Here is a 26,510-nt window from a genome sequence, read left to right as displayed (position 1 = left end):
ATCAGAAGCACATTTAAAACTGGACTATAATTTAATTTCATTCACATGTGTTTCATAAACACATGGTCCTTTCTGGATTACAATCCGCCATCAAAATGATACATTTAATTATTCCAGCTGCTGTGAGAAAAGGCTATAAATGATCCGCCACCTGCAGGATCCTCACATGCGATAGCCTAGTAGCCAGGACAACTTCTTTATGTTTACAGACGTGACGTAATAGCGCAGCGGCATGCTCGAATTTCCCGCAAAAACCTACCCGTACCACTCAAATTAGAAAACCTTATTATAAGCTGACCGTTGTGAATCGGGCTAAAGTAAGGTGATAGTTTCGAACACTAGCTGGTTATGTACTTGCTCTAATATTGATTTTGGATCATTTTTAACCAAAAAAAGTTACAGACTGCAGCTTTAATGAAGAATTGATGTGAGTCCTTTATAGCCAAGTAAATTAAGCTAGATAGATAAATAAATGAGCTGCACACTTCTGTTTTAAACCCAACATGCCATATAAGCAGCGATACTTTTTACACAGTTTTTGTTTCAGTCATTTGGTATTGTCTTATGATAAAAATGTCCTTTAATCAATATTTCATAATTTCATATACAGTACATTCATTTTAGTCCATCTTCTTATTTTTATTTCATTAATATGTATAAAGATTTGTTAATTACCACGTTTAACATTAGATTTATCAGCATAAAACCTGCAGAAACCATATGTTTTAATTAAATATTTCTTGTTTGGTCTTTGTTATTGTTGACGAAATAAAATAAAAAAACCTTGGTCAGCAAACATTTCACTGACAAGATTAACACCACCCATAGACTTCCACTATAAGTGCATTGTTGTATAAGGGTTTTCTAATTTTCTTGTAAACTGAGAGGCAAATCCAAATTGCTTAGAGTTTAAGTTGTATATAACACAGAATATTCCTGTAAAACTGGACTGGATGTTTGATTCTGTATGTTGTTGTGTTGTAGAACTTGGCCATGTTCCTCAGTATGCTGGTGGCATGGTTGATCCCAGACATGCCTCGTTCTCTGAAAGAGCAGCTAAAGAGAGAGAAAGCACTCCTGATGGATCTTCTGCTCACAGAGGAGGCGGACAAGCAGTGCACCCAGTCACACCCAATGACAACTACCAATAATGATGTAGTCATCAAGGGTCTAGAGGAAGGATCACCAGAAGAGCTGCCTGTCTGCAGTGGAGTAATGCTAAGCCAGTCAGATGAAGAGCTGACCAACAGAGAGGAGGAAGAGCTTGAGGAACAATTAGCAGAGGAACCGATTGCATCCACCAGTGATCTGCCTGATAGACCTCGACCTTTGACCTGTGAAAGTCTCAATACAACTTCAGAGTCCCTGTCTAAGATAGCCTGTCATGATGGATCATTCACCACACCTCTAGCATGTTCAAACCAGTCCATTCATTCAATCAAATCCAGCTCTCTATCACGACACCGAGAGTTTGACTCGAATGGACCTCCACCTCGAGACCCAAGTTCCAGGGCTAAGAGCCGTTGCCAAACACTTCCGCCAAGGCACAGAGGACCTGAAGCTGAAGCACATGCAAACAGACCCAGCCACTCGACGACATTCACACATCTCGACCAGAAAGTTCCTCCATCCTCTTGCGAGCTCACCCATATGGTTCCTAGAGGACCATCTAAAACCAAGCCCTCTGAAAGCCAAACGTCTGTCTCAGATTCACTGGATTCAGAGCTCACGAGCAGTCATTCCATATCACTTCCTCGCCCACCATCCAGACCGGAGCTTGCTAGCAGCCTTTCAACAGTCTTGCCACATCCTCCTTCGAAACCAGAACTTATGGCCAGCCAGTCAGCAGGACTACCACGCCCTCCCTCCAAACCAGAGCTGATGGGAAGCGAAACAAAAGGGCTTCCACCTCGTGATCCAGGCTCGAAAGTTAAGGGCCGATGCCAGACTCTTCCTCCAAAGTATAGAGGCTCAGAGACTTCTGGGGAGATGAAGACCAGACCTAGTCACTCCACCACCTTCACACACCTCAGTCAACAGATCCCCCCCTCACCCAGTGATCTCAAACGTAACACTCCCGTATGAGTGTGATAAGATGAAGTGGAGCAACACTCCACCTTTTCAGCACCTTGCATCCGATCACCATTCTCAGTGCCAGGCAACCCATGCCATCAACAACTCATCAATTTCTCATTAATGACTGAACAAGCATCTTCAGTAACTCTGGATGTAGATCAATTGTTGGTGGCTTGGTGGAGGTTAACTTGGTTGGTTAACTAGGGGGACTTCTTTGCACAGAATCACCCTTTTTATTGGAGGAACGAGTGCAGACAAGTTCGACTTGTGCATTCTAGGGTACTTTTATGGAGCCATCTGACGTGGATCGATGACTCCTAAACATTGTTTTATACTGTGACTTGCCATTCTCTCTTTCACATATAAACTCCTGTACAGACATACGCAGATATACACACATCAAATCTCATTAACCTGACCTCTTGAACCAGAACAGGGGAGAAGAGAGAGAGGCTTAGGAATATAGGCCAAAGGGCTTTGCAGTCCATATGATGTGTTACTCAGCAAGTGGAACTTTCATTTTGTGGTGTGTTCTTTCATGAGTTTTGCTACATGTACTTAACCAGAATAATAACTAAATGTGAACATATTAACAGAATACGTCAGCTTCAAATGAGCCAACTAGTTTGTGGAATTGTCTTTTTGTCTTTGGTGGCAACATCTGTAGTGTCTCATTCACATGGCAAGTTAGCACATAGCAGCACGCTCATGACATGATAAAGAAATGTGATGTTGAAATGGATTCAAAGCCAATTACATTGTACATTGCAAAAACACTGTAGTATTTTACATAATCCCATTTAGCACTGTGCTAGCACTGCTAAAGCTAATGTAAAGCATGCTATATTCACTGTGAAGAGGTTTTCAGGGATTTAGACCCAATCGTCACTTTTAAAGTTGTTCCTCACTAACGGGGGACAAATGGTATGAATGTGCACAGGCCACGTTCACACTGCCAAGTTTCTGAAGTGACAACCACTTTTATTTGCAGGAATGAATAGCTAAGTTATTGTTCCATTTGTGTATGGAATACAAGTGTCAATCCAAACAAGCAATAATTGATGTCTCGCAGCTGTAAGCATGAAAGATCTATGCCAGCAGTTTAGTAACTAATATTAGTGTACTGAGATGTATTAGCATCTGGCTATTTTTAATGCTTCATTAGTTGTCACTAATATCTAAACTCTGTGTGTACAGAACAGGATTAAGAGATTAGTTGACCCAAAATGAAAATTATGTAATCATTTACTCTGATGTCACTCCAACTAATGTTGGTTTCTTTCATCCCTGGAACACAAAATAAAAAATTATGTTGAGAGTCCAGGCTCTTTGATGTAATAAAGTGAATGGCTATTTATACTTTACAAACTCTATAAAAGACAAAAAGCACCATAAAAGTAGACCAGATGACTCGTATGCTATATTCTGAAGCCATACAACAGGGTTAAGGCTAGAAGGGATACAGCTGCGGCTACTGGGCATGCACACATCAATATAGCCAAATTTTTAGCGTAATACACTGTACAACAATAATTACTATTTTTTCATTATTGTAAGGGGTAGGTTTAGGGTTGGGGTAGGCGTTAATAAAACACAATCTAATGGGTAGAAAATTCATTTTCATTGTTAGTTTCCGGTCGGAGCTGTATCCCTTCTAGCCACAACCATACAACAGGTTGTGTGACAAACAAACTCAAATTTTAGGGTTAACTATTAAACCAACTGGAGTTGACAGCTGTATTTAGCTGCAGTGTGGACATGGCCTCTGTGTATTCAAGTCTATGTTGAATGGCAGGTGTGTATGATATGCATTGTGCTAACAGGGATCAATTAGCTAAGAACAGTTACAAACCAGTGTTCAAGTAGAACATTCATGTCCATGTTATTTCTAGAGGTCTTGAGAAACTCTGACAATATTTTGATATTATGAAGGGGAAAAAACAGAAAGAAACTGTTCATAATAAAAAGTGGAAAGTAAGAAGATTCTGTTTTTTATTTTATATAAAGGGGGGGAAAGCCGTTTTGTCAGAATGCACTGCTACTTTTGAGTGGCTGTCAATGGAAAATGTGTTTTTACCCCTCATAATGTAGTTACAGCATCTACCAGCAGGGGTTTACTGGATTATGTTTACCAGCAAAACCTTGACCCTGTGTTGTATACTGACTCCAAGTGCTGTATTGTCCACCACCACTAGATGGAAACAACAGCAACCTACACAAAGAGACAGTGAGTGGTGGGACACTAGTGAGACAAAGGACTAGGATCAAAATCCAGTCATGCACAGACTAGTGAGTATAGGTGGAGCCAGCGATTCATACACTTTAACAATATTACATAAAGTAAATATTTCTTCTGTCCTGCATTACCACATATGGGACTTTCCCCCTAGTACAAATGTTAAGGAAATGTCTAAAGGAACCAATCCCAAAGAGAAATGAAATGTTCTCATTTTTAAATGCATATAAAGCATTAATAACAGTTGTCAAAATCCTATAAGAATGTGTATGATTCATACTTGATCATAATTTAGAACCAACGGTAACGTATATTGATAAACATTAAAAACTAGATATAGTTACTAATAGCACCATTATGATAATCATTGGAATAATATGCTTGTGTAGGATTTTAAAAGGAATTTAAAGAACAGTAGGATTTCCATTTAATCATTTAGCAGACGCTTTTATCCAAAGCGACTTACAAATGAGGACAATAGAAGATTTCCTTTATCTTCCTTTTTCCTTTATCTATCCAGTAGTAAGGCATGTTCTGATAAAGATTACACAATATCCAGTAGGATTTTCAGTTTCATTTATTTAATTTCCATTGGAATCTAAATTGGTTCCAAATTATGATCCAAAGAAATTCTTTAAACAATTGAAGATTTTGATTGGGGCATTGAAAGAACTATGGCTTGCTAATGTACAGTTAAAAATCCCACAGGGCGCGCTATAGGAATTAAAAAAATCTAAACAATTTTCTTTAAATGACTTTTAAGGTTTTACATGGGCATTTTATCTGACTGCTAAGAATAAAAACCCAAACTACAGTATGTGTTCTAAAAGATACAGATTCTGGTTTGTGTTTTGTTGAAGTCCTGTACAAAAATCATTAGTATAATTTTCAGTTGGTTCCAGTTATGATCCAGCAGGAATCCTATACACATTCCTGTAGGATTTTGGCTAGAGTAAGTAGATGCTTTCATTCCAGTTACCGAGTACCACTTGCAGAGTGTTCCTGTAATTCAGCTGGTATAGCATGACCCGAGCAACACTAAGGTCACAGGTTTGGTTCTCATGGAACATGCACACACCGATTAAAAAAAAACAATGTAAAACTTAACCACACTGTAAGTCATTTTGAATAAAAGCACATAAATGTAAATAAGGACTAAAACACTAAATGTAAAGTAAGAATGTCACAACAAAGAGAACATTTCTCTTATTCAACCTGTGAGTTATGAACCTGTTTAGGGCATGCAATATTTCAAGGTTAATGTCCTCTCTCTCCTTCTAACTCAGCCTTTCTTTGACTATACCTGAGGTGATTGTGGCCCCTCCCACATATCCAGTTCTCTGGCCCCCTTTCAAGACACACACAGATGGTTCAATGAGCTCTTTGTGGGGGGTTGAGGTATGCAGTGAAAGTGTTTGTGTGTGTGTGTAAGAGAGCGAGAGTTCCCCTGTTCTGTTAGTACCTAGTGGATTCATCAGGACTGGGCACAACTCTGGAGGATCAACTTAAAGGTGTGTGTGTGTGTGTGTGTGTGTGTGTGTGAACAGAATTACAACAGTAAAAACAGGAAATCAGGAGGAGGAAAGAGAAGAGTGTGTAAAACTAGAAGAGGACACAAATCTGAGAGGGGAAAGAAGGTATGGATGTGTTTGTTTCTGTTTGGCATGTGTTCCTCAATCAGTCTTTGGGACGTTATGCATGTCTGTTTGTCATGGTAACAAACCGTCAGTGCTTACTATAAGAACACATGCAATAACCTGAGCTACACTGCTTTCGCTCTAACAAAATACTACTTGAATCAGAGTGTTTTGCTTTTGCCTTATGTGTAATACAAGGTTAATTAGATACTATTGTTCTATTGTGAGCTGGATTTGTGGGTCTGAATGAATTTATGTAAGTCCAGATCCGTACTGCAGTTGGATACTCCCAGTGAGAGACTCATAAATGGCTCTCTTTAGAGCTGTTCAAACATGTTTTGAACTCTTTTTCACAATCTGTTCCCGCATACTATTGTAGATTTCAGTCTTTGCATGTCAATTATCTAAAGTCTGCCACTTATGTTTCTACCACTGTTAAACAAGTCACATTTTCTTTGTTGCAAAAAGCCTCCATGTTCTGAAGGACTAAACTTATGGTCCTGAAGTGGAACAGAAACTAGTAAACAAAATTTCCCAGTAAATTTTGCAGGTGTCTGTGTTCATTTGTCTCTTTTGTGTATTGTGCTCAGGTATGTATCCTATTACAGGAGCTAATGCATAACACTATAATAGCCTGGGAAGATGGACCCAAATATTCTATTCTGTGTCTGTCTGTCTGTCCGTCTGTCTCAGTCTGTCTCAGTCTGCCTGTGTACATTGAAAAAATGGCAACCATCTAAATTAACTGGTTTTAATATTAAGAAATATTATTTAACATCACTGTATCCACCTAAATGCCTTGATTTATCTATGTTTATCTATCTATGTTTGTCTGTCTGTAAGGCCTATACATTTCATAACTGTCGAGCCTTTTCAAAGTCTGTCTTGACAAACTTTGCTTTTCTAGTTAAAGAATTACAGTTACATTAATTTATTTACATGTCAATTCATTCACTTAACAGCATGTAACAGCATGTTTGTGTATTTTTCACAGGGCAATGCTCAGTGAGTGGTTTTGGTGGGATCGGCTGTGGTTGCCGAGGCCGGTGATGTGGGCGGACCTACAGGACAGTGAGGGGCGTGACTATGCCCGTGTGTCCCATTTGTACATCACTCTACCTGTAGCAGTCCTGCTGCTAGGCTTTATATAACAAAATTATTTGATATACCATTTTGCTTTATGCAATATGTGTGTAAAAATTCCATAAACTGGTTTTCCCATTAAGCACAATGTTATCTATACACTGTATCTCATTTGCATATTAAAGTGCTGTTGGGACAGTATGTTGAAAAAAAGAAGTGTGATAATGGGAGTAGTAATTGGCCAGATTTTCATAATAATATCTAATATTTCATAAGAATATTGATATACAAGTTGTTTTCCTATTCAATTCTTTTGTCTCCCAAAATAAACATGCTTTTAGTCCTGGTGTCCTCTACAGTGGACATGTATGAAATGATGTCCTGTTTCATAACAGGAAGTCGTATTTTGATTTGAAACCGCATAACATTTTCCCGAGATGTTGATTTATGACAAACAATTTGAAAATTAACCAGATTTAAATTATAATTACAAAATATTATCATATTTTCATAAGGATGTACAATTTTATCACTAAATTAATGTCAGCCATTTTTAAAAACCAAGGAGAGGGAGTGGCCATGGTGAAACATTTGGTATCTCTGGAAAGCCCTGAATGTGCTCTGTACTGGACATCCAGAATTAAAACTGTGGCATGTGAGGTCTCAGAGAAATTCACTAAAATATAATGTCCACTACAGAGGCAAAAAACTCCATAGCTGGGTCTCAGAAGGATATGTAGGGCCAGGACATATTGACATATTAAGTTTGTGTGTCTAGTAATGTTTGTGTATGTTATGTACTTAGGCAGATATAAAAGGTGTATGTAAAAAGTTGGACTGGTCAGAAAGGCAGGTCAAGCGCTGGTTCCGCAGCCAGAGGAACCAAGACAGACCCGGACTACTGAAGAAATTCAAAGAAGCCAGGTCTATTTACACACACTAAACAAACTTTCATGATTGACTCATTCGTATTTGGCCATATTTGACCTTTTAACCCTTTGCATGTCAGTAATTAACAAAAGTATTTCCTTTCTGTAGTTGGCGGCTTGCCTTTTATCTGTGTTCATGTTTCGGGGGAGTGCTGGCTTTATATGATGTAAGTGTTTTGTGTGTGTGTGTGTGTGTGTGTGTGTGGTTACCTCAGACTGCATCTGAACATCTGAATGACCTCCAAACAGCTGTGTGTGTGTGTGTGTGTGTGTGTGCGCATGTTTATGTGGTTTATGAGGACACAAATTTGTATAATAACATGGGTATGACATAGGTATTACAACGAGAAGGTGATTTATGAGGACATTTTCAGTGTCCCCGTAATTCAAAAGGCTTATATATAATTCAGAATGAGTTTTTTTGAAAATCTGAAAATGCAGAAAGTTTCCTGTGAGGGGTAGGTTTAGGGGTAGGGTTGGTGTAGGGCGATAGAAAATACGGTTTGTACAGTATAAAAACCATTACGCCTATGGAGAGTCCCCATAAACCATAAAAACAAACCTGTGTGTGTGTGTGTGTGTGTGCGTGTGGGGGTTACCTCAGACTGCATCTGAACATCTGAATGACCTCCAAACAGCTGTCTGTGTGTGTGTGTGTGTTGCAGCACATGCAGAGATTCTCAGGAGAGACCTTGAATCAGCATATGTGTTTGTAAGAAATGCCTGTGGGGTAATTAGTAACATTTTCCCACCTGTGAACTTCGCCAGTCTGATAGAAAGATCCACAAACGGGTACAATAACAGGCATGGACAGGCCCTGCACACACCCAAACACACACATACATTAATTTGTTGTTAAAACAAGCATACTAACGTATTAAATTTAGACATATAATCCCATATCCAACCATATCTAGGGTTTAGGGTAGTGAATTATGTGTGGGCTCTGCTGAATTGGGTTTTTAATAACACAGAAATAAATTTGTTGTTTTGAAGTAGGCCTACCTAGAAATGAACAATTTCACAAGAGCAAACGTGCAGGTTATTACAGTGATATTCAGACCAACGGCATGTCTGAGAGTAGCCTGTGAAATTGCTTTTATACAACAGTTCAATAAACAAGAAGGCAGCGAACTGTTAATCAACCGTCGAGTATCTCCTAGTAGTAACACACCGTAGCGGTGTTTCATTCCTAATAAATGAATCAATGAATCAATGTTTTGAACAAATCTGTTGATTCGAATGATTCAAAGATTCATTCACTTGGCGCCACCTACTGGCGTAACGATGCAACTACGAGAAAGAATCACTGAAAAATTCTTATCTCTAATACACAGACTGAAATATTAGTGTTTATTTCATTTAATGAGATTATTTGGTTCAAAAAATAAATAAACTCTGAGTTATATTGTTTTGTGCGACAGAAACCATGGTTTTATGATCTACGGGAAGTGTGGGCAGGATTTCCCAAACAAGTAAGTATATTACTTATAGTAACTACATTCGAGTGTTTTAAAAGCAAAAACAAATATACTGTACGTAGCACAGTGAAAACCAGTCTGAATATTTGCATGTTGTTCTGGGAGGGTTGTGTTTGTGCAAGCATGTGTGTATGGTGGTTGGTTTTTAAATATGTTTGTTTTGTGTGTGTGTGTGTGCGCGTGTGTGTGTGCAGTCACTGCTGGACTCTCAGTACTGGTATTACATCATTGAGATGAGTTTTTATGGTTCTTTACTGTTCAGAGTTGCTGCAGATGTAAAACGTAAGGTAATGCACTATTTTCGTTACATTATCAGTTATAAATATTTCATATTTCATTTCATATTTCATAATTTCAAATGATTAAGGTCACATCAAGGTCATAAGCACTCCTGCAGGTAGCACAGCTAATAAGATCATAAAACAGTCAGTTAGCAATAATGCATGCAATTCAATGCAGTAAGTTTTAATAAATGGATGTATGCATTCATTAAAATAATACGCTTTTGGAGAAATTTTATGGAATTTGTAAATAACTGAAAACTTGATAGGAATATGAAGTTGCCATATCTTGAGAGATATGCCTTTCTAGGTTTATGGAGCTCTATTTCTCTCTGTGTCGATTTGTAGGACTTTAAGGAGCAGTTGGTCCATCATTGGGCCACTCTTACACTGCTGTCCTTCTCCTGGTGTGCCAACTACATTCGCATTGGCACACTAGTCATGCTGGTGCACGACACATCTGATGTCCTACTCGAGGTGAGAGAGAGCGATAAACAGTGAAAGAAGAGTTAAACATGTCTTAAAGGTGTTGTCGTTTTTCTGTTTCTCCAAGTCTGCTAAGATGTTCAACTATGCTGGATGGGAGACGACCTGCAACAGTATCCTTGTGGTGTTCGCGCTGGCCTTCATGGTAACCAGACTCATTATCTTCCCTTTCTGGTAAGTGTGTGACAGAGGTAAATGAGTGGGAGATTTTAGGGTTACGTTTGTTAAATTGTGTGTGTGTCGTGAGTACAGGTTGATCCACTGTACGTGGGTTTATCCTCTGGACCAGTTTGAACCCTTTTTCGGCTATTATTTCTTTAACGTCATGCTTGTGGGGCTGCTGTTATTCTATGTTTTGGGCCTCCCTGATCCTCCGCATGGTCAAAAAGTTTATTTTCAGCAAAGTGAGGATCCATTGTTCTTCATATAAAATAACTAATAAAGCAGTATGTGCATTTTAGTGATTTTATTAAAAATAAATAACAATGCACAAAATTAATTCTCTTTAGCTGAAGGGCGATGAGCGCAGCGTTGAAGAAGAGAATGAGGAGGGTTCACACACCTACTCTAATGGATCTGTTAACGGACTGTCTAATGGCCATTGACACAGGGAGACCTTCCTCAAATAGACACAAATAGCCTTTTGATGCCATGCATGCATATATGTCCATATTGGACACATGATTCATCTGTGAATTTTCATTTTTACATAGCCTTTCATATTAAGGCTTGTATATGTACAGATATTATGGTAGATAAATAAAATACAAATTATTACTCATGTTAACAGTGATTTAATGTTTTTAAACAACAGTTATAAATTAAAACTTGTTAGCATGTGCCAATCCAAACAGTAGTTAAATGTTTCTTATTCTCATCAGGACCTCATTTATTTGATCAAAAATACAGTAAAAACAGTAATATTGTGGAAATAGTTGAAAACAGTCAAATCAATGTTGAAAATAGTTGTGCTACTTAATATTTTTGTGCAAACTGTGATACATTTTATCAGGATGAATAGAAAGTTCAAAAGAACAGCATTTATTTAAAACAGAAATCCTTTGTAACATCATGTCTTTACTGTCACTTTTGATTAATTGAATGCATCCTTGCTGAATAAAAGTATTAATCTTACCAACCCTGAACTTTATAATTGTACTCTACACTATGCTATGCAATATACAACACTGCATACTATGAATAATACAGTACACAGTCACTTTATGGTGAAGTGTGTGATTTCAGGTGGCCATGTGCCTTTTTAAAGGATTTAACCTGACAGGACATCTTAAAAATGTAATGCTCATGGCGCAAGACCAGATTGATGAATTTGATTTCAAAGTAGCCAGTTTCAATTATATGTACATTTATTTATTCAGCAAGGGTGCATTAAACTGATCAAAAGTGTCAATAAATATGTGTTTTCTATTTAGAAAACACATATCAAAAAAATCTTAAGATCAGAAAAACTGATCAAAAGTGTCAATAAATATGTGTTTTCTATTTAGAAAAGATTCCACAAAAATATGAAAATATGAAAAATGTGAAGCACGACTGTTTTCAACATTGATAGCAATAAGTAATGTTTCTTGAGCAGCAAATCAGCATATTAGAATGATTTCTGAAGGATCATATGACACTGAACACTGGAGTAATGATGCTGAAAATTACAGGAATAAATTACTTTTTAAATGTATTATATATATATATATATATATATATATTATATATATATTAAAAAAATGTTTTTATGTTTGAACATAAGCGACTTCTTTCAAAAACATCAAAAAATCTTACCAACCTTACCGATTGGCATTTCATGCAATTAATCTGATTAAAAATTTTGACAGCTCCAATTTTAACATTAAAAATGACGTCACCTTATAAACAGGTTTGTGTGAGTGAGAAACATTCTGGATGAATATTTATGCATTTTAATAAGAAATGTTTGTGTGTATTAACCTTGAATTTCCTTTAGAGCATTTCGATCGTTGATTTCCTCTTCAGAGAGATGATGTAAAGTTTCCCCAGACTGAGTTCTGTGCTAAAGAAACACTCTCGAGTCCTCTCACTAGCGCACATGTGTGGGTGTGGGTGTGGGTGTGTGTGTGTGTGTGAGTGGTACATACAGCAGGGCTCCCTTGGCTGTATCATCCACATCAGTAACTCTGAGGGTCAGGCACGGCTGCTGTCTCAGACTTTGGGGGAGGTGTGGGCCGTCTGTACAGAAATGAAGCTCGGCACCCTGGGTGATGTAGGCAGAGTGTTAATGAATTAATATTAGTCCGTGTGTGAGTGACAGATGATGAGTGTGGTGAACCTGTGAGATGTCTGCAGGCAGTACGGCCTCCCTCTGTTCAAATGCACACCACGCGCGATAAAGGGCAGTGCGTTCCATCTGAAAGAGTTATGATTAACAACTATATTTTCAGACACCTAAATGTGGAGGAAAACTGTATGAGAGCTGTATTTGTATAAATACAAAGCATTATAGCCTTACCTGTTTTACCAACATTTCGGTACTCGTACACGGTCAGTGTTTGGTCACATGTGAAAAAGAAGCCGATCAGTTTTCGACACGCTTCACGTCCACACCTATATATCGAACACAAATTATTGCACAAATGCAAATTACAAAATAAAACAAAAAATGGCTGAAAGTAAGTAAGTAGCTGTGACTACCTTGATAAAATCCTGGCTTGAAAGCAGAGCTTGTTAGATACGTTGTTCTCCGTTAAAGACTTCTGAGTTTTTACTCTGCAGACATAAAACGAAAACCTAAATAGCACAAAACACTTTGGTTTTACCAAAGACAAAATAGAAGCATGTGAATGGGTATTTTTTGTGCAGTGGTAACAAATTTGAACTAAATTTAATTAGAATGGTTCTTTGCCGCACTTTGGGTTCAACAAAACCCCTCCTTTTTTCAATTTCTTCCTGTAAATGTAACATGTTTTTTTAGATGAGTTATTGATATTTAATTAGAGTTTCCTTCTGCTCTGACAATGTTCCCCAACTCTGAGAATTGGTTTTTCCAGCAGGTCAATGCTCCACGCAACACAGCCAGGTCAGTGAAGGTGTGGATGGAGGAGCACCAGATCAGGACCCTGCCATGGCCAGCCCAATCTCCAGACCTGAACCCCACTGAAAACCTCTGGAATGTGATCAAGAGGAAGATGGATGGTCACAAGCCATCAAACAAAACCAGAGCTGCTTGAATTTTTGCACCAGGAGTGGCACAAAGTCACCCAACAGCAATGTGAAAGACTGGTGGAGGGCATGACAAGACTCATGGAAGCCATGACTGAAAATCAGGGTTATTCCACCAAATATTGATTTCTGAACTGTTCCGAAGTTAAAACATTAGAAATGAATGTGAACTTGTTTCTGCATCTTTTTTGTTAATTTGACCAGTGGGCATTTTTTGCAAATAAATGGCAATATGTTTGGAATTTTTGCACCAGGAGTGGCACAAAGTCACCCAACAGCAATGTGAAAGACTGGTGGAGGGCATGACAAGACGCATGGAAGCTGTGACTGAAAATCAGGGTTATTCCACCAAATATTGATTTCTGAACTGTTCCGAAGTTAAAACATTAGAAATGAATGTGAACTTGTTTCTGCATCTTTTTTGTTAATTTTACCAGTGGGCATTTTTTGCAAATAAATGGCAATATGTTTGTTTGGAATTTGGGAGAAATGTTATCAGTAGTTTATAGAATAAAACAAAAATGTTCATTATACTCAAACACGTACCTATAAATAGTAAAACCAGAGAAACTGATCATTTTGCAGTGGGCTCTTAATTTTTTCCAGAGCTGTATGTGTTTGTAAGCTTTTCTTATTTCTCTAAACTTACTCTGCTGGCCTTGGCCCGCGGTCTGCTCCAGTTATCGTGGGTTTCTGATATAAATATACATATAAATGGACAGAATAATTAATACACGTAACACCTGTTAATTTTAAAAAGCCATTACAGGCCTTACGCACTTACCTGTTGCACACTTTTCTGCAAAGGTGAAGATTTCACTTCCGCGCTCCCGTTGCTGTGGTGATTTTAAACCCAACACACGTGACTGTGCTCATGAAAGGATTGTGGGAAATGTAGTCTGAAATGTCTACCACAATACCAACCAAGTTAAATAGTCTTCATAAATGCATTTTAAAATGTATTAATTTTCTATGATCATGAATGAGACTTGCGTAAAAATAATTAGTATATAAAGGTAAAACACAGTAAAAATATATAGTAAAATAAAATATGCTACTAAGGACCAAATTTTGAAATGTAATTACGCGAAGGTAGAAAAATGTATAAATTTTAAGTACATGAAAAGGTAAAAAAATATATTTTAAATCTAAACATAATCGATAATATTGTAAAAGTTGCAAAAGTACTGAATGTAAAAAAGATTAGTATATAAAGGTAAAACACAGTAAAAATATATAGTAAAATAAAATATGCTACTAAGGACCACATTTTGAAATGTAATTACGCAAAGGTAGAAAAATGTATAAATTTTAAGTACATGAAAAGGTAAAAAAAATATTTTAAATCTAAACATAATCGATAATATTGTAAAAGTTGCAAAAGTACTGAATGTAAAAAACAACCAAAATTGTAGCAAAATAATCCATTCTCATGTGTAAATGTTAACAATTAAGAGACAAATACATAAAAATACGTATTTGTAAACTAAAATTAGTTATTACAGAAAAAATGTAAAATGCTGCAACAAAACCATTTTGTAAATGTTTATTTATAAACAATTTAACGAAAAATAAATACTTTTTTGTAAACAAAAATTGTTGCAAAATGATTGTAGGTGAAAAAAAAGTTATTTAAAAATCATTTAAAATGCTGCTGCAAAGTAATCCATTCACATGTGTAAATGCACTTTAAAGAAACCTCCTTTAACCGACCATAAAAAGAGAAAAAAGTAAGACTTTTTGCTCACATAACTTGCAAAGACAAAGTACTAATAAAAAAATCTTGAATGAAAGAAGACCATATTCAAATAAAACAATTAAATAATTGTGTTACTAAATAAATCTATGATTAAAGGCAATATCCCATGAGAACAACCATTATCGCTCTAAATGTTTAAATAATTTGTTTTTAAAATCTTAAATACACGTTCGGATAAATCTAACATAAATTAACTGATAACTGATATTTAGTTGACATCTAAAAAAAATAATAATTCTAAAAATGTATTTTTTAAATAGACATTCTAAATATGAACGGGCTAAATAGGGCAAAATGGCCATTTTTGTCCCACGCTTTAATTTACATTTGGACAAGTGTGTGCGCGCGCGTGAACTTGTGCGTGAGGGATGAAGACAAAGAGTGCTGCGCATCTGATTTTTTCGTGACATGGTGGGCGGTTCAGTTTTAGTCCTTCAAAAAGCCCCCTGTACGAAGACAGACAGACAGACAGACACAGAGAGAGAGAGAGAGAGAGAGAGAGTGGGCAAATCCACGGCACCATGACGCACAGGTCAGCGCGTCTCCTGCAGTGATGCTCCATTGACTCATTTATCCAGAGCGAAGCAGCGCGGCTCAGGACAGTCTCCTGCCATCAGTGCCATGGACTCTCTCGGCGGTCTTCTCTTACGGATATCGGTGCTTCTGTACGGCTCCTGCGGCGTTCTGTCTCTCTTACCGGAAATAACGGAACCCGAGTTCATCCGCAGGTGTGTGCTGGCGCATAACGCGCAGCGCTCGCGCAACGCTCCACCTGCGGCCAGCGCGCGCTCAATGGTAAGACACGTGTTCAGGACGCAGTATTTAGTGTTTCGTTTTAGATGAATCATTCCTGAAAGTATTTATGTGTTCATAATCATTCGTGCAGATAGCATGTTGTTTACTCAATTTGACTCACGTTCATCTTCATGTGTGTGTTTATGTGTTTGTCTGTGAAACCCATTGTCTCACTGTTTCACATTTGAAATGCTCGTGGTAATATTTCGCTTTACAGCATGTCATTTTGTTTTTGTCTCAGAGTTTCAGTCTGAACAAATATGCACAACCATCATTCTGGTTGCTATGGCAATAAAGAGATGTTTTGTATGAGTGGAAAGGAAAGGCTCCCTATTGTGTGAGTAACTGATCTTGACTGTGTTTTGTAAGTAGTCGAAGAATGAAAAGCAAACAAAGGGTCTTGTTGATTGGGATGGTGCCTGAAGAGGGTTCTGGAATATCTGGATATTCTCAGATATCTCTCCAACAATGATCATATGAAATGTGTTATTTGTTTGATCTAATAACCTGTTTTTTAATGTTGTAAAGATAAGTTATTGTAGTTGAATTAGTTCGAATAAGTATTTTAGCACGGAACAAACCAAGTTGCACAAGTAAAATGTTTTGGGATTGAATATTCTGGGACAAATTGAATTCTAACGGCCCGTTCAGACCAAATCACTAACCCATTCCCAAAGAATTTGAACTATTCAAACTTTATTTATTAATCAGTCAAATTATTTGGGAACAGGTAAGTGATTCATGACTACTGTATAATGAAAACGACAGAAAAGGAATGATATCTTTGGAATCACTTACGGAACGATTACATTTTTCCAGGTGATGAACGAGTAAAATAAATTGACAGCCAATCAAAATCAATCCTGCTTTAAAGAGCTGGAGCATGTCGAGACAACAAAACTGCAGCATGCGTTTATAGCAAACAAAATATTTTTGCGTTGGTGTGGACAGTAATATAGTTATGGTTTTTGGTGAGAATGGGGCTTAAATGTACGTTTTAGAGGCACTTGTTTGTTTAATCCTGTCAGTCGTATCTTAAGTCATATCATATGTATATTCAAAATGATTTGGATTATTGTTTGTGTGTTTGTCCACAGTCCTGGGACAATGAATTGGCCAAGGGTGCCAGAGACCGAGCAAGACACTGCAAGGCCTCTCATCACCCTGGGCTGGCACATTTCGGGCACCCGCTCTTCGGGTGGATGGGCGAGAACATCTGGCTGGGGGCTCAGTTTTCAGCCTTCTCACTGGAGAACGCCATATACGGATGGAGCAAAGGAGCTTACTCACTCAAAAATAACAACTGCTCACGCATGTGTGGCCACTACGCACAGGTATGTTCAGCTGTGAATATTGTTCAGGAATGAAAATCAAAGTAAGGTTTGTTTATCAACCGTATGCATTTGTGCATTTATCGTATGTTTCAGTTAATGTGGTCTACAAGCTTCAAGATGGGCTGTGCTGTAAATGTGTGCACTAGAGGAATCGAAAACTTCTCCACTCACCCAGAATCCACTATTTTTGTGTGCAACTATGGCGATACGTAAGTTAGACTTTAATATTTGCAAAGATGCAGCCAAATGTTCAAAACTAGGGGGTTCAAGATATGAAAAAAAAGATACACTTTTGTGTGTGTGTGTGCATTTTTTTTCTCACTATGAAGAACATTTAAATATTCTAAAGAACCTTTTTCCACTATAAAAGAACTGTTTTCATGGTTTTGTGGATGTTAAAGGTTCTTCATGGAATTATCGATGCCAATAAAGAACCCTTAATTTTAAGAGTGTATTTATTTACCACTATCCTGAATATTATACATATTATGTTATATTATATTCTGAATATTAATTAACACATCCACCTTACATCTATGGCGGTTATGACCCTGATTCTCTGTAAAATGGGAAATTCTTAAATTTTGATTCATTTTTGCTTGATTTATAGTTGCAATGATATAGTAAAGTTCAGCACAGGTCAAAATATCACTATGTCTGCCTCTTGTGGCGATGGTTAGTAATGTTATTGTAACATGCTCCGTTACAGGGGACACGTTCATGGTGTTACTCCATATATAGCAGGTGTGGCCTGCAGCGGCTGTGGGTCAGAGATCTGCCGAGACAACGTCTGTAGTAAGAGCTTTCACAATAAAACATCACAGTAACACAATTAAACATTACCATCCACACCATCTGAAATCAGATCCTCATGAAGGCATGTGATAATGACAGCATGAGGTCATTTAGTCATTTAGCAGATATATATATATATATAATATTATATTAAAATAAATTAATATTAATATTATTTTTTAATATTATTATTATTTATATCATAGAATTATTTTGATTATTAGTTCAATTAAAAACTGTCCATATTCACTGTACAGAGGAGCTACTGTATGTCTACCTGATCTTACTCTTAGAATGACTCATTTGCGTAATATAATGATACACCAAAAAATGGTGTAGAAACAATTTTCACTTAGAAATAGTAAATTTCACAATTAATTACAATGAAACAGCAAGTAACACACTGAATTATATGTGAAATTTGAAGTAGAAAGACTGAAATGGCATTGTCTTGTAATCTGTATCTATTTTCAAAAAAAAATGTTTACAGTGTAGTCAGTTTTATGAAGTCACATTAAGCAATATATTTGGCTTGAATAAAACCAGTTAATTTAGACGTAACAAATTTCACAGTATATTTAGTAGGTTTGACAGTACATCACTAAAATGCCAAGTCAATTTGATTTGTAAAGCGCTTTTAACAGTATATATTGTTTCAAAGTAGCTTTTTAGACAGTCATGATGTTAATATTTAAAATATCTTAATATCTTCTTGCCAATCTAATCTTTTTAGATTTTATTGATCATTTCCATATTTATATCCACTTTTCATACATTTCCCAGTATGACGTTTTTCAAACCTACATCTTGCTCAGACATGCTGTGATGTCTCTCTTTACAGAATATGACTGGTTCCCTGGGTGGGACTATGGCCCGCCCTCTTCAGCCTACAGTATTTCCTATTGGCTGACTAATCTTGGACTGTGTCTACTAGGAGTTTGCTGGCTACTCCACTTTTATGAAACACATTAATGTCATCATGTGAACCTGTTACCTAATGTCTCAAACTTGAACCTTAAAATTTGCATCTCTCCATAATTTCATTATGGTTGGATATTAAATTAGCAATCATTGAAATAATAAGAATAAATCTGTCTATAAATATATATATATATATAGTTTCCTTTCTGCTGTGTGTAAATCATTTATTTTAGTTCCATATACACAGTAGGCCTGTAAATGCATTTAGAAAACTGCCATTTTCATTTTACTTGTAAGAATGGCCATCATAAAAGTGCTAGCTGAATAAACCTGGGTTGATATTTTATACTCTTATTGCTTGTCTTCTGTGTGATTTTCTAGCCTTCAGACTCAATCTCATTTCGAAAGTGTGTTACAACCTCTTAGGATTATGAAACGTGAATATGAGTGTGTGTGTGATAGTGAAGATACACATCAGTACAGTGCCTGAGAATTCAGCTGTTGTGTTTCACACACATATAAGCAACGTAGTCACGACACATTCCTGATGATTTTACAGTCGCCATGGAAACAGGTGTACGTATAGCACACTGTAGGCCATGAGTGAGAACAGCTATGAGTCACGAGTTACGAATTATGTTTTGAAGTAGTTGTGTGTTTATTTTTCTGAGTAATCAATCAGCAGTGCTCTATTAGTGCAGGAGTAATGTGTCATTGATGGTTATATTATTTTAGGTTGGTTGTCTGTACACCTGGGCTAACGACACATAAGGATGTCAGAGATGAAGAAAATTAGAAATTCTTTAAGAATTTGGTTGAAACTGCACAAGTCAAGTTCTTAAGATAAAAACATTTCATAAAAATGCTTCATAGATTTCTGAAAAATATCTGGGGTTACTTTTTTTTTTGCTCTATAAGCCAAACAAAAAAATAACTAAATTAATTTTAATTCAGAACTTGAAAACATGATACCTCTAGTGGAGATCCAGTGGTCATCGCACATCTCGGGCGAGTTCGTGGCCATACTCTGGATAAAGCTCATGTGTTTTATGGGATTCCGTATGCAGACTCTCCTGTCTGTGGGGGACAAACGCTGGGCTCTTCCTTCACCCGTGTCACCTTGGACGTAAATGTATGACGCCACATTTCCCCATCCTGCATGCATGTGTGCTGGGGAGTTCTCTCGGCTGTGTCCTCCTAAGGTATGAAACATTCCAATCATGACACACATTTTCAAAGCATCCACAAAAAAACTGTGCATTCAGACAATTATAGTATATATTACATCCTTATCTTTTATGTTCTGATGAATGGCGGCTGGAGCACCAATAAGAAATTCAGTGTTACATATTTCTAAATATTACTAAAAACTATAATAGTATCTCAATAATACTTAAATTAATTGAAATAAAAATAAATTAAAGCTAAAAATAAATAAAAAAATACTAATAAAAATGCCAAAAGCATAAAATTGCTACAAATTAAAAATGATTACTAAAAAAATTAAATAAAAACAAATAAATAAATATGAATACATATGATGAATGATTTTATTATGTGAACAAAAAAGCATACAGAGTGAAATATGGTTATCTGGGACAACAGTCAAATATATAATTTAGCGAACAATTAATAAAAATATCTGACAGCAGAATGATGCGGCTGGCCAGATTCCAGGGAGCCATGTAATAAACACATATATCAGACATAAACATCATGTACAAACATTGAAATAAACTACAAACTAATTCTGTGCTTTTGAAGGTTCTAAGATCATCAACCCATTTTGTTTCCTGTAGGTCTTTGAGACATGGGGGCTGTTCATTGATGGAGAGCTGATCCAGGAACAGCCAATCACTGCCTTCCAAACAAGCCACCGGCAGAGTTACAAGCCTGTTATACTAGGTTTGTGCTCCAACAACAACATCAGCATTAAAACTGGGTTAAACATTTGCTAAGCTGTCACACGCTGTTGATTACCACAGAACATAATTGCTGTGGGATGAATTAAAACAAGTCTTACTTTCTATTTAAAGGAATAGTTCACCCAAAAATGAAAATTTGCTGAAAATGTACTCGCCCTTTGGTTATCCAAGATAGATGATTTTGTTTCCTCATCAGAACAGATTAGGAGAAATGTAGCATTACCTGTACATCACTTGCTCACCAATCTGTCCTCTGCAGTGAATGGGTGCCGTCAAAATGAGAGTCCAAACAGCTGATAAAAACATCACAATAAACTACAAGTAATCCACACCACTCCAGTCCTCCAGTCCAACATATTATGTAATAAAAAGCTGTGTGTTTGTAAGAAACAAATCAATAGTTAAGACGTTTTTAACTTCAAACCGTTCAAGCTTCTGGCTAAAATATGAGTCCTCATCCATAATATTGCTTTCTTCAGTGAAAAAGTAGTCTCGCCTGAATCAGGAGAGAAATTTGCACAGATGAAGCACTGTTTACAAGTGAAAACAGTCCAAAACAGTTCAAAATAAATATGTAGGTGGATTTGAAGTGATTTTTGAGGACAATGGGGGATTGACTTTCAAACTTTTGAGTGAATAGTACTTCTTTTATTGACTAAATGTAAAGCTTAAAAAAAAAAAAACATTAGACAACAATGGTTTTGAACTTTAAAAAAAAATGAATTAAAAATGTTAACTGCATATAGAACTGTATTACAAATATTCCTAGTACTTGTTTCTAGAAAATTACAGAATGCATTTATATTCTATATTTAAATATTCAAAATAATTAGTATATTCTATGAAGGTGTTACAAACATTGCAGAATTTTATATATATATATATATATATATATATATATATATATATATATATATATATATATATATATATATATATATTACATAATAAAGGTATTTAGACTCTTAAAAATGCCTGAATGTCTGCATTATATAATACAATATCAAAGCAAGTGGCATTTATTTTAAAAGAAAAATAAAGGAATAAGGTAAGTAGACTTTAAACATAGTTGATATGATCTACAGCTGTTTTTATTTTGCAAGGACATATTTGTGAACTTGAGAGGTACTGACTATACATTCACTAAAATGACCAGTTGACTTAAAGTCATTGCAAAAATGGCTCAAAAAAATTAAAGATTTTGAGAGAAGGTTTAGCAGCTTTGACATTCATATAATTTTAAGCATGACTTAAGTTCAAATACTTTTTAGGGCCACTGTAAACATAGATCAGAGCTCAGTGTGTATTACAGACTTATGCATCTGTTGATTGAGTAGAGTTTGAATGCTTCGGCTTCTCTTCCTCCTCATCCTCATCCTCCTCAGAGTGTATTTGAGGGCCGGTGCGTAATGGACAGCGTGTGTTTAAAATAGCCCCTACACATAAGAGTCTGTGCAAACACTGCAAGACAGAAACAACCAGCTGCTTCTTTCCACTGACCGACTCAAGACACGGTACAGAACTCTCACTGAACCCGAACCCAAACTTCAACTCAGGCATTTCTGACCTTTGCTCTTTGGTCTTGTCCCATTGCTTAAGATCATCCAAGAAACGCGTCTGGATATTCAGAAACCGTCTGTGATTGTGAGAATACAACGTTCTAGGCAAGCACAACAAAGCCTCTGCCAGAAGCCTACAGCTCTCTGGGTCACAAGAGTTACGTTCGTTCAACAAAAAATGATGTAGCAAGAACTCAAACATGCCACCAACAGGAAGCACTCCACCTGCACGCAGAATACCACCCCACAGGTCTTGCGATGAAAGCACGCTTTGTGATTGGTCCGAAGAAGGACTCTGTGATTGGTCGGATGCCAGTGTCTGACAGAAGCTTTGAGATAGATGTTGCAGCATTGCAAACACACCTTGGCTCACACACACAATCTGGTCAAGAAATCCCGGTGCTGGCGCACAAAGAACAAGCGTGTGCATGTGCAAAAACGTTCCCAGACAGGCATAGCGATGCCCGCCGAGTTGCACACGTCTGCAGTACTTGAGCATCACAAGGTGTTGAAGTGGTGGATGAGAGAGTGTTTCTGCAGCGCTGATGTTTGAAAGAAAATCCAGCTGGGCCGAATCGACACACTCAAGTAAAGAAACGTGGTTCAGTCGAGCCCATTGTAACACACTTTCTGGCTGCTTCACGGAAGACAGCACCACATGCACCTGTAAGTCCAATAAACTCGCTAACTTTTGCTTCATGATGCTCTCTGTGCGGTGCAGATAGTCCTTTTGAATGCACACGGATATGTTTTCACCTACAGCGACAAAGGAAGCTCCAAAACTCTCATATAAAATGAGTGCTTTTACTGATCCTGCTGGTCCAGTCCACACTGACCAATCACAAGTCACAATCAGGCCTTCAATCACCTCTGAGCAGCCAATAGGAAGTCCTGTCACGGACGTATGTAGAAAAGAGAAGTGTGAATGTATGAATGAGATTGTTTCTACTGCATTTTGATCTTGACTGACTTTGTGGTAGAACTCACACAGGACTCGTTTCAGTACATCCACCTGGCCGATGCCCACTCTTCCAGAAATATACCCGCCGATCAACAAATCAAGAATGCTGCCCTCCAGTTTGTAACTATGGTGACTACAGTACAATGAGGCATATGGGGTAATTTTGTGTGTTACGACATCTTCCAGCTCCTTCCTGCTCACAGCCAACAGGCGATTAGCAAGATTTTGAAGACTAGGGATGCTCCAAGATCCATTGCGCTGCATGTGTGAGTCCTGAATTCCTCGTAACAGCGCAGCCAGCAGGAGAAGGAATGATTTCGTGCCATCTCCAGTAACTTTAGCATGTGCACACACACAGTCCAACACCATCCTAAAGAACAAAGATAACAAATGCTAAATAAATCCCCATCATTTTCATATAAAAATATTATAATTAAATAATTCTAATATGCTGATTTATTATCAGTGCTGGAAACTGTTGTGCTGCTTAATATTTTTTTGGAACCTGTGATACTTCTGTCCAGGATTCTTTGATGAATAAAAAGTTAAAAAGCATTTATTTAAAATAGAAATCTACACTACCGTTCAAAAGTTTGGGGTCAGTACATTTTTATTCTTTCTTTTTTTGAAAGAAATTAAAACTTTTATTCAGCAAGGACGTGTTCAATTTTTAAGAAGTCATAGCAAAGATTTATATTGTTAGAAAAGATTTATATTTTGAATAAATGCTGTTCTTTTAAACTTTTTATTCATCAAAGAATCCTGAAAAAAGTATCGCAGTTTCCAAAAAAATATTTGGCAGCACAACTGTTGCCAACATTGATAATTCTAATAATAAATCAGCATATTAGAATGATTTCTGAAGGATCGTGTGACACTGAAGACTGGAGTAATGATGCTGATGGAAATTCAGCTTTGATCACAGGAATAAATTATATTTTAAAAGATATTTTATATTGTAATAACATTTTGCAAGATTAGGTTTTTTTCTGTATTTTTGAGGCTGTAGTCATTTGGAGATAAGGCTAGGTAAATCTGGGTATCATCTGCATAGCTGTGATAGGCGATTTGGTTCTTTCTCATTATTTGACTTAGTGGGAGCATATACAGGCTAAACAAGAGCGGTGCAAGAATTGAGCCTTGTGGGACTCTGCATGTCATGGACGTCCACTTAGACTTATGCTCTCCTATACTCACATAATAACCTCTCCCTTCTAAGTATGACCTGAACCATTTAATTACCATGCCAGAAAGCCCAACCAAGTTTTCCAGTCTCTCTAGTAGTATGTTATGATCGACAGTATCAAACGCAGCACTGAGATCTAGTAGTACCAGCACTGATATTTTGCCAGATTCAGAATTTAAGCGAATATCATTTATTATCTTAATGAGTGCTGTCTCTGTGCTGTGATGCGGTCGAAAACCAGATTGAAAATTGTCCAGGTATCCATTTGAGTTTAAGTATTTGTTCAGCTGATTAAAGACTACCTTTTCAATAATCTTTCCTATAAAAGGAAGATTTGATATCGGTCTATAGTTGCTCAATATGGTGTTATCAGGATTTCTCTTTTTCAGAAGGGGTTTAACAACTGCAGTTTTCAGGGAGTTTGGAAAAGTCCCAGAAAGAAGTGAGGCGTTCACTTCTTTCCACCGTCCGTCCTATGTATCATCAAGGATACATTAAATTGATCAAAAGTCGCAGTAAAGGCTTTTACATTATTACAAAAAAATGCAGTTGTTTTGAATTTTCTATTCATCAAAGAATCCTGAAATCAAATTTGTGATTATTCCACAAAATAATAATCAGCACAACTGTGTTCAACATTGATAATAATAAGAAATGTTTCTTGAGCAGCAAATCAGCATATTAGAATGATTTCTGAAGAATCATTTGAAACCGAAGACTGGAGTAGTGATGCTGAAAATTCAGCTTTGCATCACAGGAATAAAACATATTTTAAAATATACTGTTTACACTGCCTTTTTTGTATTTGAAAAATAAGAGACCTGGCCATGGGGTGCTGCAGGTGGAGTGTGCGGAGAACGCGTTGTCCATGTCTGGTGATGAGAGCTTCTCCTGTGTCTCGTGTGAACAGCACACTTCCACCGTCTGGACCGAGACAACGGCGGACTACACACTCCAGCGCTCCAACCACACTGACACACACCTGCAGAGACACACACTCCTCCTGCATCTACACACACACACACACACACACACACACACACACACAACAACAACGTTAACGCATGTATGATAACACTAACAAAGAGAATGTATTCAACAAAAACACACATCAAAAACATCAATATATGAGGACAGACACACTAAAAGTAAATCATATTTCTAATAAACAATCAAATTTGTTTGCATTTATCTAAAAAGTGGCACTTTTGTGCACAATACACCAGTGATATTCGTCATACAGCTATCATTACACAGCTGGATATCCAAAAGAAAGAGAAAAACACGAAGCCAAAGATCTGAACCAAAACAAACCCAACAAAACGGTGTAAAATGATCTCGAAACGATAATAACCTTCTAATCTGTTGAACATCCTCAAGCTTCATGCAGTATCCAGGCGACGCACTTCTTCTCCCATGTGATCGTTCTTCCTGTAAACATACGGGCATATACTGACACCTACCGGACAGACGGCGGAAGTGTCTAGTAATGCAATTATTAAAGGGGTCATATGATGTTGCTAAAAAGAACATTATTTTGTGTATTTGGTGTAATGAAATGTGTTTATGCGGTTTAAGGTTCAAAAAACACATTATTTTCCACATACTGTACATTATTGTTTCTCCTCTATGCCCCGCCTTTCTGAAACGCGTCGATTTTTACAAAGCTCATTGGTCTGAAAAGCGAGGTGTGCTCTGATTGGCCAGCTATCCAGTGGGTTGTGATTTGCCGAATTCCTCAAGCGTGTGACGGAAATGTTACGCCCCTTACCATATTGTGATGCATGCGGCAACCACATGTGACGACACCGGGCTGGACTCCGCTTCGTCCACGGTGAAAGCCGATCCACAGCGCG

The 26,510-nt window shown here is 37.1% G+C and overlaps 3 protein-coding genes, 1 long non-coding RNA gene and 1 pseudogene across 4 annotated transcripts in view; 3 read left to right on the top strand and 2 right to left on the bottom strand.

The window, feature by feature from the left end:
• LOC107600544 (anoctamin-1-like) overlaps window positions 1-2,484 on the top strand; it is a 29,176-nt gene extending 26,692 nt beyond the window's left edge. The window contains exon 21 of the mRNA XM_016292479.1: window positions 985-2,484. Within this exon, the coding sequence (XP_016147965.1) occupies window positions 985-2,085 (1,101 nt within the window). The 3' untranslated portion in view covers window positions 2,086-2,484. The remainder of the gene's footprint in view (window positions 1-984) is intronic.
• Window positions 2,485-7,611: 5,127 nt separating this feature from the next.
• On the top strand, window positions 7,612-11,158 carry LOC107600534 (ceramide synthase 2-like; annotated as a pseudogene).
• Window positions 11,159-12,169: 1,011 nt separating this feature from the next.
• On the bottom strand, window positions 12,170-12,992 carry LOC107600044 (uncharacterized). The gene is made up of 5 exons (XR_001610725.1): window positions 12,892-12,992; window positions 12,710-12,804; window positions 12,530-12,607; window positions 12,339-12,454; window positions 12,170-12,248 (listed from the first exon to the last, which is right to left on the bottom strand). It is a non-coding gene; the product is annotated as an uncharacterized lncRNA (long non-coding RNA).
• Window positions 12,993-15,535: 2,543 nt separating this feature from the next.
• Window positions 15,536-19,164, top strand: LOC107601008 (GLIPR1-like protein 1). Its single transcript, XM_016293027.1, has 5 exons — window positions 15,536-15,973; window positions 17,071-17,307; window positions 17,401-17,516; window positions 18,017-18,102; window positions 18,944-19,164. Exons 1-5 carry the CDS (start codon window positions 15,800-15,802, stop codon window positions 19,072-19,074), a joined length of 744 nt encoding a protein of 247 aa, XP_016148513.1. The 5' UTR covers window positions 15,536-15,799; the 3' UTR covers window positions 19,075-19,164.
• Window positions 19,165-22,038: 2,874 nt separating this feature from the next.
• LOC107601001 (Bardet-Biedl syndrome 10 protein homolog) lies at window positions 22,039-26,075 on the bottom strand. The gene is made up of 3 exons (XM_016293013.1): window positions 26,009-26,075; window positions 25,476-25,663; window positions 22,039-23,838 (listed from the first exon to the last, which is right to left on the bottom strand). The coding sequence occupies exons 2-3, from the start codon at window positions 25,661-25,663 to the stop codon at window positions 22,263-22,265; spliced, it is 1,764 nt and encodes a 587-aa protein (XP_016148499.1). The 5' UTR covers window positions 26,009-26,075; the 3' UTR covers window positions 22,039-22,262.
• Between the last annotated feature and the right edge of the window lie 435 nt (window positions 26,076-26,510).

Source organism: Sinocyclocheilus grahami, unplaced genomic scaffold, assembly GCF_001515645.1.
Source record: "Sinocyclocheilus grahami isolate Dianchi unplaced genomic scaffold, SAMN03320097.WGS_v1.1 scaffold14.1, whole genome shotgun sequence".
In the NCBI taxonomy this organism is placed as follows: Eukaryota; Metazoa; Chordata; class Actinopteri; order Cypriniformes; family Cyprinidae; genus Sinocyclocheilus; species Sinocyclocheilus grahami.
This window is presented reverse-complemented; position numbering and strand designations above follow the sequence as displayed.

Coding starts and splice junctions, on each gene's coding strand:
- LOC107601008 (XM_016293027.1), top strand. CDS start 15,800: ATGGACTCTCTCGGCGGTCTTCTCTTACGGATATCGGTGCTTCTGTAC. Junction 17,308..17,400: donor TGTGTGGCCACTACGCACAG/GTATGTTCAGCT, acceptor CGTATGTTTCAG/TTAATGTGGTCTACAAGCTT. Junction 17,517..18,016: donor GTGTGCAACTATGGCGATAC/GTAAGTTAGACT, acceptor GCTCCGTTACAG/GGGACACGTTCATGGTGTTA.
- LOC107601001 (XM_016293013.1), bottom strand. CDS start 25,663: ATGCAGGAGGAGTGTGTGTCTCTGCAGGTGTGTGTCAGTGTGGTTGGA. Junction 23,839..25,475: donor CTGCAGCACCCCATGGCCAG/GTCTCTTATTTT, acceptor TTTGTTCTTTAG/GATGGTGTTGGACTGTGTGT.